We start from the raw sequence: 12,195 nt of genomic DNA on the forward strand, positions 1-12,195 counted from the left end.
ATTTCTATTATATTTTAAAACTAGACCACACATCTGAGCATGTTTCACATGTTCTTTTAGAAAAACTGAAGTACTCTGATACCAAAAGCCTACTTGCTCCACAGAAGACACCAGATGATGCAGCTCTCCCTAACTAAAGCATGCTTTAAGAGTCACCGTCCTGGATCAGCCCATAGGCTATCAGACCTATTCTCTTGCCCAAAGAAGGCAGCAACTTCCTAATGCTTGAGAGAAATCAAACTGTTCCTGAAGAGCACATCACCAAGATGACTGTGCAGTTCTAAGAGAAATAAACTTTTCCTGACCCTTGCAGACAATCAGCTTCTACCCTGAAGTATGAGGGCTTGATTACCCTGATCACGCTAACTATGAACTAGTATTATTTGCCCTTTATAAAGCCAGTGCAGTATCAGACTTGGGGTTCCTCCTGCATCACAAATTCCAATATATTGACAATACCTCTCCACCCCTACATGCAACAATAGATCTGTCCACTAACAATCCACATACATTCCTTCAAAGAAAATTCTCAGGATGACAATTACCCCTATGGGAAGCAGGGTGGCAGTTTACTGTGTATTTCTCTACATTCCCTGTGTGTTTCTTAAGCGGGCACAAAAGACACTATGAATGAGTTAAGCCGACCTGTGCAGTGGCATGGCACTGTTTCCACTCTCCAGACAGGAAGACCATGGCAGGAAGGTTTTCCAATATTTCAGCTTGGATCTACTCCAGTGAACAGGTAAGGACACGACAAAGAGCTTTCATTTGGGCTGACTGCTGATGCTGGATTGGGGAGTGACAAGTAAGATTTGCAGACAGCTCTCTTTCTGCAGTGCTCCAACCTGTATAAGCTGTATATCCCAAAGTCAAGGCATCGAGATACTCTACCCACCCAGACAATTACAGAAATCACAACTCTCTGGGGACACCTGCTTTCCATTGGGGCTTCACGAAGCTCTGCAAAAAAGCCCCAACAAACCCAAAATCCCTCCCAGCTTTACCCCTTGGCACACAGCTTCTGAGGAATGCTTTAATCTGAAGAAGTACCTCTCCTTCTGCAAACCCAAGTCCAAAACCAATTAAAAGTGGAGATCCAAGCAAGCTAACCTCTGCTGACTTAAACAGGATGGAGAGTGTTTTATCAAGACCAAACTTGTAATTACTGTGTTCTACATTCCTTGCCTCTGTGGCCCCACTGTAAAATGTGACCATCCATTTCAAAATTATCTCTTTATCGTGAGCCCAAAGCTGATCGTTTAGATTCTGGCCTCGTGTCGGGCGTCAGTTTGAAGAATATCACGGCAATATCTCCTCTAATAAATGGCTTTAACTTTTCACCTAGGAGATATCTGCTTTAACTTATCACAGGGAATCATCTGCTTTCCTTAACGCTTCCACTAAATTAAAATCTGAAGTCACTCGATTTGGAAGCCAGCGTTAGCTGCACTCAGACAGCTGGATGAATTACTTGAGAGATGATGAAAAAATATTATCCAAAACCAGAAAACTTAGTTTATCACAGATCTCATTTTAGCCCCCCAAGCTCATTAATAACAGCAGGCATAATGGTCACCCAGTTTGCAGCTTGTACACAGGCTGCACAACCCCAAAAGCATGCATGGGGGTTCAGTGGTTTGTAGCGTTTCCAATACAATTTATTCTCCAAGATCTGCAGGAATACTGTGATTCCTTTAGCATACAGACCCTTTGTATACGGACTTTCCTCTGAACCATAAGAAAAAGAGAAAATCTATAAAAGTAACTAATAATTGTAAGTGTCCTCAAGCACTCAGAATTTACATGCTATTTTTATATATTATATTAAAATTGTTTAGAACTAACTACTTTATAAACTCTGAAATATATCTGGATTGCAGACATAAAGCCTTGACAAACAGTCTTGAAACAAGACACGTTATTGCACATCCTGGCCACCAAAGATCTACGTACTTGGATTTGGGCGTCCAGCCAGCATCCAGCGAGGATCATAAGGAGTCTTGGTAGGAACAAACTCTATGGTTCTGTCTATAGGATCCTTGACTTTGAGGATTGGAACAGGGCTGTATACACTCTACGGGAAAAAGAAAAATATTGAAGAAAGTAATTCTCCTGCATGGCTTTGCACCAAACACCAGCTCTAAAGGACCTGGTCGGAGTCCTCTTTCTCCCACACTGCACAACCCTTTGACTGATGGGATCCCAGAGACTTGGCAAGAGCCCGAAGAAACTTCCAAGGTGCTCCATACACTCTCTCAAACCCTCCTTTGGCATCATATGGCATACATTGTACTTCATTTGCTCTTGAACTTCAGGCATAGCCAGCATCAGTGAGGGGTTGCAATTTAATTTTTGAAAGGTGACCAGGCCACCTGACTCATTCTATGCACTCTTTCCTGAAGGAAGGTGACCTGTGTGTTCTTGTTGCTGCCTTCCTGGCTGCTGAGCAGCTTACACACATACATCAACACCTACAAATTACTGCCTCAGAGGGGAACTTTTAGAGTCTTTTCAGTAAGAGACAATCCACTGCTTACATAAAATCCTGCTGCCCAGAACTGAGGGCAGCACACCAGGGGAGTGATGTAAAAGTACCCAAGGCAGTGCCAGGCTGCCCCGCATCCCAGTTCCTGCAGCACTTTAAGACAAAAACTATTTTGTGTACTTCAATACCATAACGCTTAACAGCCTTGATCATGAGCCTAAACCATTTTGCTAGGCACCATACAAACACAGAAAAAAACCCCACGGATGCAGAGCGCCCTCCACCCCATAAAACCCTGTGACCAAAGTGAATAGGTAATGGCACCTTGCAGTCCTGCAGGGCCAAGAATTACCTTTGGCATGTAGGAAAGCCACTGCAGAATAGTGTAGACTCCTTCAAAATCATCACACACAGTGCCGTGCGTCACTCCGTTATTGTGCATTATCTGGATCCCACCCAGCTGGTTGTTGGAGGTATAAACTTCTCGTCCAAGCACCTTTTGAAAGAAAAACAGGAAAACTGTCAGAGGATGGGATGTGACAAGGAGGTGTTGACTAAGGAGATACATACAAGCCCATCCCTGCAGCAAGTCACGATCACTTCAACACCAAAGGATGGAGCAAACCACTCACAATAGACCTTCCCAAGCCCTGTGTGCAGGCAAGATCTTGTGAATAGTGATCCCCAAGGGGAATAATACAAGTGGGGAAACTGAGGCAGGGGGCAGTTATACGACTTGCCCTTCCCCAAGCAGCAATGGAGCTGATATGTGACCAAGTCTCCTGGGTGCTGACCCGAGCTCAGCTCACCAATTCAAAATTGCTCCGACTAAGACGACTGGTACGGTAGACCCATTTAAACCTTTAGCTAAGGAAAACAACAACACCGTGCATAAAGATGAGTATAGCAAAGACAAAGCCCCACCAGCTCCTTAGAGAGACTGCAAAGGATAAGACTCTGACTGCTGGGCTTCCAATTCTCTTGCACGGCTCCATCTCTAATCTCAGCCCAGGCACCGCAGCTCTTTTCTCATTCTCCTGCTGTCTCTTTCCATTTGCCCTCTCACTGACTGATACACTGATCTCTCGGTCACTCGGCTTTCTGCTCCACTGAGTCCATATTACTAATAACACCTCTGCCACGGCCAGTTTACCTCATGAAGGCAGGAGCACATCATTACAAAATAAACTCATAACTTTGACATTCTAGCAAATACATGCCGTTTGTTATTTTTATGGGTTGAGTCTTTCTAACAGACAGAGGGCATTACATACCTGCTTCATTTAGATCTTAAAACCCCTCCTCAAACACACACAAACAACCTGCCCTCCCCCACCAAACAACCAGCGCAGCTCATTTTAGGAAGAAGGGTTACCCCAAGAGAGGAGCAGCCCGGAGCCCAAGGCAAGCCAGTCCTTACGGAAGGGATGCTTGGGTCTGACTTAATCCTCATCCCGACATCCTACAATGAGCGCTCAGGACATAACTCATCCCACCCGTAGTACTGAGGAACTCCACATTTCTCAGGATTTGACCTTTTGGGCTGAAAGTAAGAAGGTGCTAAAGGGATATGAAAATAGAAAATTTTGATCTGGTTATAAAACTACACTGGACCAATTAGCTTTCTTCCTGTACAACATTAGTTAATCACAGCTGGGGTCAGGGAGCCACTGTGCCCATCTAAAGCACCGCCTAACCGGTAAGGCAAAACACTATCATTTGCTAACTCCAAATTTATTTTCCTTTGGAGGAGAAAAGGCCCGGTGGTCTGGCATTTCACAAAACTCAGCATTTTACAAGCACTGGACGATCCTCACAAAACTCCCTGTGAGACAGATGTCAGTCGAGGTTTACGTACAGAAGAAACCGAGGCACAGAAGTTATGCAACTAGCCCAAAAATTTAGAAGTCAATGTAAGCGTTGTGGTTTTGCACAGAGATGTTCCTGGGTCTCCCTTCTGAGCTCAAACACCTTCATCTTCCTCTAACAAAATCAGTGCCATGAAAAGGCATGGTAGAAAAGACAGCAGCATAATAGATTTAGGTTCAAGGAAAAGAAAAGCACAGGCCTCCAGATGCCAGGTACAAGCCTAGCTAAATGCTTTCCACAGAGGAAAATAAAAATAAAGAGGATTTAAACTCCCCATCTATGAACTAATGCAAACGTATGTACATGCAAAATGGGCCTCTGCTGCTGCTTATCTAGAGACACTGTAGACAGCTCAGGTTTACCACTGCTGACAGGCAATGAAAACAGTCTAATATACCGCCTGCTCTCACCCTTAAATCCCTTTTTGGAGATCAAGATAAATATGCAGTTCCTTTTCCCGAGTGCTCCAGACATTTCAGTGAAGTGGCAGAGCATTGTGCGGGGCTGTGCAAATGAAATCCCTCTGTAATACTGAGCGAGCGTAGTATTTACTTGTCAGTGTTTGTCAGCAGAGGCAACGTAGTCCCAAGCTGCATTTAAAAGTTGTACCAATGAGCGCTCGCTGCCTTCATTTGTATGACATATATGTCCACACATGTGCACTTGCACCTGTTCTGAGCGCAGCAGGAGGGACATGTAATACGGGCACACGCAAGCTCTAAATCAGACCCTGACTTAAGCACAGTCCAAATGCAAAGTAAGCTACTCCGCTCCCCAGTGCAGAAACTGTGCAGCCAAGGGGTTGAAGAGGCTGTCTTCCGGGGATACTGGTCCCCTAACCTGCTTCTGCACGTGTGCTCTTCTGTCTTCTCAGGAACGATGAGAGATCCTGCCAACTTGTTTCACACATACAGCTGCAAACTGAATTGGGTGCCAGAGGTTAAAAGGCACTGAAGGGCTAGCCAGCTTATAGACAATGATCATTGGGCTTGAGAAAAAAATGAATGCAATAGCTCATCCATTCAGCTGTGCTAACCACCTCATCTCTGACCTCAGAGGACTACATTTTTAAAGGCTGACAAGTAATTCAATCTCCAATTAACAATCTTAAATGGTGCAATGCATATTGCTGTATAAATGTTTCTGCAAGAAACTATCCAAGGGTGAAAGAGAATACATCTGCTGGAGAAGTCCAAAACTGATGCTTCTGCAATTAAAGGATTCAGATATTCCTCAATAAGACACATGGGCAGCAGAGGCACGAGTGGATTTAGAAATGTTGCTAAATCAGTTAGACAGGTAATGATAGAAACAAGCTCGGAGAAAAGACTGCACAGGATTAAACCCGGTATCTGATATGACCAGGATCTGTCAAAATGGTCAACTTCAAACCCTGAGAGTTTGGGTCTGCTAGGGAGGTACACCAAGTCACATGAAGTAGGAGGTTAAGAAGTGAAGGTAGCATTAGCCCAAGGCTTATAGAAGGCATCTGTCTAACGACCAAACACGTGCATGAAAGGGTTAAGTTTGCGAAGCAGGCCCTTCCTAGCAGAAAGGTTACTAGCACTCAAGGGAACAGTCAAAGATACAGCTACCAGAGTCAGCTGCCACAGACCAGAGATCAAGAAAGGTCCAGCAAGAGGGGTGGGAAAGAACAGGTTCCAGGATTTTAAAGCTGAGATACACAATACACATATACCTGAATATTGGCAATACTTGACCTCTGATCTTGTGCTTAATCTGATGGCAAAAACAGACAAAAAAAGAGCAGCCACAAGCAGCAAAGCACCAGACAGTAAGCTTCTGGCACCAGAAAATTTGCTTTAAATTAAAATTCTTTCCACCCCATGAAAGCTCAGAAACCCAGAAACCTTGTTTCTGTCCACCCGGAGTTTGACATGCTACCAGTCAAAGGAAGCTGCTGAGGGTGACCGGCCCCACACAGAGATCCCAAACTTGCCCTTTCTGAAGTCTCTAGTGGGGACCCCTCGCTTCTGTTACTACTCCATTCCTGCACATTATCCCAGTGCCTTTGCATTTTGGATATAATTTCCTTTTTCCAGTTCAGCAGCAGCCGGTCTGACATTTCTGAGTGAGGTGCAGCAAGCGCTGCCTCCCTCCGCTGGAAGGTGTTAGCAAACAGGTCCGCTTTCCCTTACACCAGTAGTCTTTCCCCTGCCACCCCTTCAAGCACTAGCATTAACCATAACCAAAGCAGGACTGCCACCACCCACTCCTTGCGTATTTGATGCCGAACAGCCTCCCCATCACTAGGGACCCAGGTCGTATTCAGATGAGCCACTCAGTCTCCCTTTCCTTTGCTCCTGAAGAGAAACCTTTCAAGTGTGCAGAAAGCAGCGCATTTCACAGGGTACACCGGACAAAATGCTTCCTCTGTGCCCCCACCTCAACAGAAGGATGAGGACATCGGTGAAGTGGTCAGAAGGCAATACTAGTTCTAGAACTGCACGTGTTAAAGCTCTGCCCGTGACTGCAAGAACACACACTATTTTCCAGCTAATGCAACCTTTGATACCACATGCTTACAAAATACATAGGCAGTATTGTCAACACTTATTTAATTTGGTCCTCCGAAAGCCACTCTCCCTACTGTAATGGAAACCGCATCTCTTTTTACTTCAGAGCATCTTTTGGAAAGTACAAAGGAGAGCCAGGATTCTAGCAGCCTTTTCAGCCTTTAAAAGACCGTCCTCAACAGGTTTATAGGCATGTCATATGCATATTAATAATTTTCTAGCACTCAAACTCATGATGACCAGGCTGCTTTCTCTGTGCTCCTTTTCAGAAACTGAGCTGCTAGTTAGTTGAGACATTCACTGCAAAGCTGGTTTGGCTGCAAACTTGATTGGCTCATATGTTTCATCAAAGATGAAAGATCTGAAAAATTGACAGCAGAGGGCTTGAATGGGAATCATTATGTAACATAAGTGCTGTTATTATTCAGAGCATATCATGTGTTTATATCAAATATAAGTGCCAGATTTTTATCCGAATAATTTCAATAATTGCAATTCCCATCCCACAATTTGTATTATCTGCCAGAAACCTGAAGCAGAAAAGGCACATGCACATACTATAAATAGCCTATTTTTCATAAACAGGCAGAAATGATCAGAATGAATGTCTCATCAGAAAATACAATGTAGGAACTTAAAACCTTACTGCTATTATGTACAGTCAAGCCTCAACAGATCTTACAGTGTTCATTTCTATCACTCAGCTCTTCCCCCACATATATCACGTCATTAGAGGTAAAATAGCAGCAACGTCGAAAAGGAGAACCAAGCTGAGGTAGGATGCCAGCAAGAGCTGTGCTCCTGAACAAACCCATTCCCGAGCCTTTAGCCTATTCGCATGACGGCGCGAGCGCAGACACCTCCCCTCTGCCTGGAGACGGACTGCACTTCTTGCATTTCTAATCTATGAATGTGTGCAGTTCCTGCACTTTTAATTTACGAGCGTTCGGTGGGGGACCCTTCTGACTTGGGAACATATTGGCTCGGTCTAATGCTTGGAGATTATTAAAGTCAGAGCTATACTCCACTATCAAGTCTACAGATCTTTTATTTAGAAGATATGGTGCTCTAAATGCACAAAGAGCTCCCTGTCACCTTCACATTAAAGCCCCTAGTGCCTGGTAAATGGAATTATATAGCTGTCATCTCCTTTCCCCAAAGTTTTAAGAGTACAATGGGCTCATTTTTTCACACTCCATCCCAGCTTCAGAACTAAGAGACCTACTTTGTATTGATTTAAAGTCTCAGAAATAAATAAACCTGCTTCACCAATGTGATTCACAAGAAATTCATGATACACTATTGCATGATATATTTCAAGCTGTGGCTCCAGCTCTTTTTTTCCTTTGGTGAGTGATGGGGGAGGTGGGAGGTAGGGGGAGGTGGGGGGGAAGCTGACAGCCTGATGGTTATTGGAGATGGCTACTGACTGCAAATCCAGAAGCAGGTCTTGCTGGTGGAGTCTTTTTCTTGCTTTAATTTGGTGAGATGAGAGGGGGAAGGGGAAAAAGCAATTGCACTTCACCCCGGAGGCAGCAGGGAAAGACGCATCCAGATGGACACTGCAACTGCAGCTGGCCTTTCCACACCACCTTCTGCCCGAAGATCCCAAAGCACCCTACCAATACAAAGGGAGCAGGGCTCCACAGCTGATCAGATACAGAAGAGGCATTCTCTCTGTTTGCAGGTGGCAACATGAAACGTTATTGGGAGGAAACAGTTTTTCCATCTTGCAATAATTGATGAGGATTTTTGAAAATTTCTGGTTTTCAACAGAAAATAAAATTTTGCAATCTTGAGATCTGAACAAATATCAGACATGGTCAAGATGTTTGCTTTTGACTTCTGAAATATTTGTTGTAGGTATTAGAAATAAAAATTGATTTGGAAAGAAAAGTCAGTCGAGGGAAAAAGAAAACAAACAAACAAACAAAAAACTTATTTGACCAAAAAAATTCCAAATGAGAAATTCAACAAAACTAGTACTTTTTCCTGGAGAGTTCCAGTTTCAGTGAACTGGCATTTTCAAATGAAAAATGTCTTGTCAAAAAATTCCTGCCTAGCTCTCCTTTCATGGTGTAGGGAGACTGCATGTTTTGCTCAAGGTCATTCCATCAGTCAGTGGTAAATCAAAAGGACTCAATATACTTTGCAAACTAAACTTACAGCCCCCTATTCTACATGGTACAAATACTCATAAATCCCATCTGTCTCAGTTACGGGTTCCCTAATCTAGACACTAGCCCTATGAACAATATTAATGATTGTCTTCATGATACTTAAAGATCTTGTTTTGGTCATTCCCTTGGTCACCTTCTGGACCCCAACAGAACCCTCTTATTCAGAGACCATCCAAGGGGACAGGCTGTAGTGCAGGTACCTCTTTCACCAGGAGAGGAGTGAAACTTTGTTCACTTTGCAGTGTGGGTTTGGGCTTAATCATGACATAAGTGACAATTCTCCAATGCCATTTCTAGAGTTCCCACTCAAGTGTCCAGAATGGTAGATAATTTCTCTGCAATTCACTGCAGAAAAGACCCACAGGCAGGTTACCCCGATATCCTCCTAGGCACACCCCAAGAGAGGGGAGGTCAGGACCAGTTATTACGGGACATGTTTGAAAAGTGCCTTCTTCCGCTCAGCTCTGGTGGAACATCAGGTAGAAGAGATAACGCTCCAGTAATAAGATACTCTGCAGGATCACCAGGAACTGGGATACAATCCCGGTTACATGAAACATATATAGGGTTTAGAATACATAGAAGTTTCCCTGGAAGGTACAGGAAGAGATTTAGATAGGCAGAATATGGGCCGCTATGCTAAACTCCTCTTTAGCAGGAATAAATACACACACAGCCCCCACAGCACAGGCACCATCCACATAGATAAACTGATCAAGATCCATATTAAAAATTATAGAAGAGGGAGAAAAAAAAGTCAACAGAAATCTATTAGACTTTCTTCCCTAAGCAAACATAAAGGGACTGATAATGCAATGCCTGGAACGTAAATTGTCTCTAATGGGAACAATACACAAATATCGCCACTTAAAGAAAGGCAATTAAAAATAAAATGCAGAAATGGAGGGTGCCGTTTATTTACTTGCACTCATCTGAAGTCCAGGCATCCATCTGCTTACATGAATTTCTCTACACAGAGCAAAGACCTTTGTGCTACCAAGACTGCCACCAACCAGACACTCCCAGCAGCTAATGCCTCTCACTGGCATTAAAAGAAATTAATTCTGCTCTCTTCCTATTGCCAAATATTGCTCAACTGAGACCGACTCTTAGAAGAGCTCTACTCTGATATTGGTTCTCAAACCAGACTGGCTTTGTTGGGGTGTGAGCGATGGTGACCTATGCCAGGGAGACCTCCAACAGCACTGAGGTCCTGCATCAGTTCTAAGAGAGCTGAAGGAACCAACCTCCACCCATGAAACCACCCTTGCTCTCACCACATCATCTGCCGTAACCACCCAAGGCACAGCAGAGCGGCCCCTCCTGCTTCCCCCACCGCTGGAGCCAAGAGCGGGCTAACCTTGGTAAGATCCACGAGAGGAACCGACTGACAGTTAATGCTGTTGAAGTGTCAATTTCTGTTTGACATTTCCTAGACCCTCTTTGATTAGCATTCTCAAACACCCTGTGCCCATACGTATCTTCCTAATAGTCTTGCTGTGCCACTACAGAAAGATTCATATCATGCATTAATAATTATAATGCTTCTTTGAATGACAGGGATGGCACTTGCTGTTCTAACTCACATGATTGCTCTCACATGATTGCTTTGATCTAATCCCAAGACTGGAGTCATCTTGAGCAGATACTGAGCTATCCCTGCCTTGAATCTCAAAAAAAGAGCTTTCCACATTCTGTATTTTACAGTAAAACCCCCAAACAGCATCAGTCTCACAGGGCTTTTATTTATTTTTCCAGATTGTGGAACTGAAGGGTAAATATTACCGCTTGCAATACTGAAGACCAATCACTCACACAAGACAGACTGACAGACTGCGTAAGCTTCTATTCCTCACACCAGAGCTCCTCCAGTGAGCCTCAGACCTGACCCAGCAGCCTCTCGTGTGGGCACATCACCCCCGAGCAGCTCTGCCTGCTCCTCCCAAGCCCTGACCTGTTGTCTCACCCTGTTATTCCAGTCCCACAGCACCCAACAAGTTCTGCAGCTTCCCTCAGCTGAGACCTGCAAACATCAGGTCAGTGCCAGGCTGCTTTAGCACAGAGACCAAATGACATCCCAACAAGCAGGCAGGGTACATCCACACGTCAGTCAGAAGACACTGAAGAGCAACCAACATCGGAGAGCCATGTTGGCTGAAGTGCCTCAAGATAAACTTGTCTCACTGAGCAACTTACAGCTGGGGGTAACCACCATCCGAGTGAGCTGGTTTCAAGCTAGCTCACATATACGCTGCTCCTCTGCCTGCCGTGCGGATGGTCCCACAGTTCAGCTGCAATCCGACCCCAGATCTATATTAATGAAACCATAAATCTCCTCAAAAGCAGCCACGCTGATCTCAAGTTCTGGCTTTGACAGTCAGTACAATTCAGGACTGAATTTAAAATACAAGGATATTCTCTTCTGGCCCCGTGCAAAGGGGTTGGTGGGGTGTCAGGTTTTAAATGCAGATTGTCAAAACGATCCTTGCAGCAATTATGGTCTGTTGTATCAACAAGTCCTCGGGGACTCATCCACAGTCACGTGATTGACACATACACTACGCTATCTTGACACAGTATGGCACCTATCATGTTAACGTCTTTACCATGCACAAGCGGTGTCTGCATTAATGAAAGATGTGCTCAGGAAAGGTCACTGGACATTTGCTGGTACCAGGCTTAGAAGTTTCTTAGATATTTACATATTGCATTAGCAAGCCATCAAGTTTCCACTAATCAGTTTATCTCAAAAACACCCCTCTTAAAGCTGTTCTTCAAAAAATGTTTTCTCCCCCTAAAAAACACCAATTCACAGTGCCAGAAATAGTGCATTACTAATCTGGTAAATTGGTTCCTGAGCTCTTTCAGGTCTAGAATGGGTTATACAAGCAGACACATTGTTTAAATTAAGATCATTTTGAAGGCAAAAACTTCCACAGGAAGAAATTCTGAGGATGGGGTTACCTACCCTGCCAATGCACCACTGCTGGCAGGTACTTTCCACCTGATGAGCTCAAAACACGTTGCAAATACAAATGAACTAAGGTTTCAAGACCAAGCTGTCAGCAGGTAACTGCCATTATACCCAATCTGATCAAAAATGTCAGACCACAAGCAGGCAGGC

The 12,195-nt window shown here is 44.2% G+C and overlaps 1 protein-coding gene across 14 annotated transcripts in view; it reads right to left on the reverse strand.

Moving 5' to 3' along the window:
• Nucleotides 1–12,195, reverse strand: part of ACACA (acetyl-CoA carboxylase alpha) — a 153,150-nt gene that overhangs the window by 33,769 nt on the left and 107,186 nt on the right. For all 14 annotated transcript variants that reach the window (XM_076354490.1, XM_076354487.1, XM_076354486.1 and 11 more), the window contains 2 exons: nucleotides 2,838–2,981; nucleotides 1,954–2,074 (listed from right to left, as the gene is read on the reverse strand). In XM_076354490.1, the coding sequence (XP_076210605.1) occupies nucleotides 1,954–2,074; nucleotides 2,838–2,981 (265 nt within the window). The remainder of the gene's footprint in view (nucleotides 1–1,953; nucleotides 2,075–2,837; nucleotides 2,982–12,195) is intronic.

This window comes from Aptenodytes patagonicus, chromosome 17 (assembly GCF_965638725.1).
Source record: "Aptenodytes patagonicus chromosome 17, bAptPat1.pri.cur, whole genome shotgun sequence".
NCBI lineage: Eukaryota > Metazoa > Chordata > Aves > Sphenisciformes > Spheniscidae > Aptenodytes > Aptenodytes patagonicus.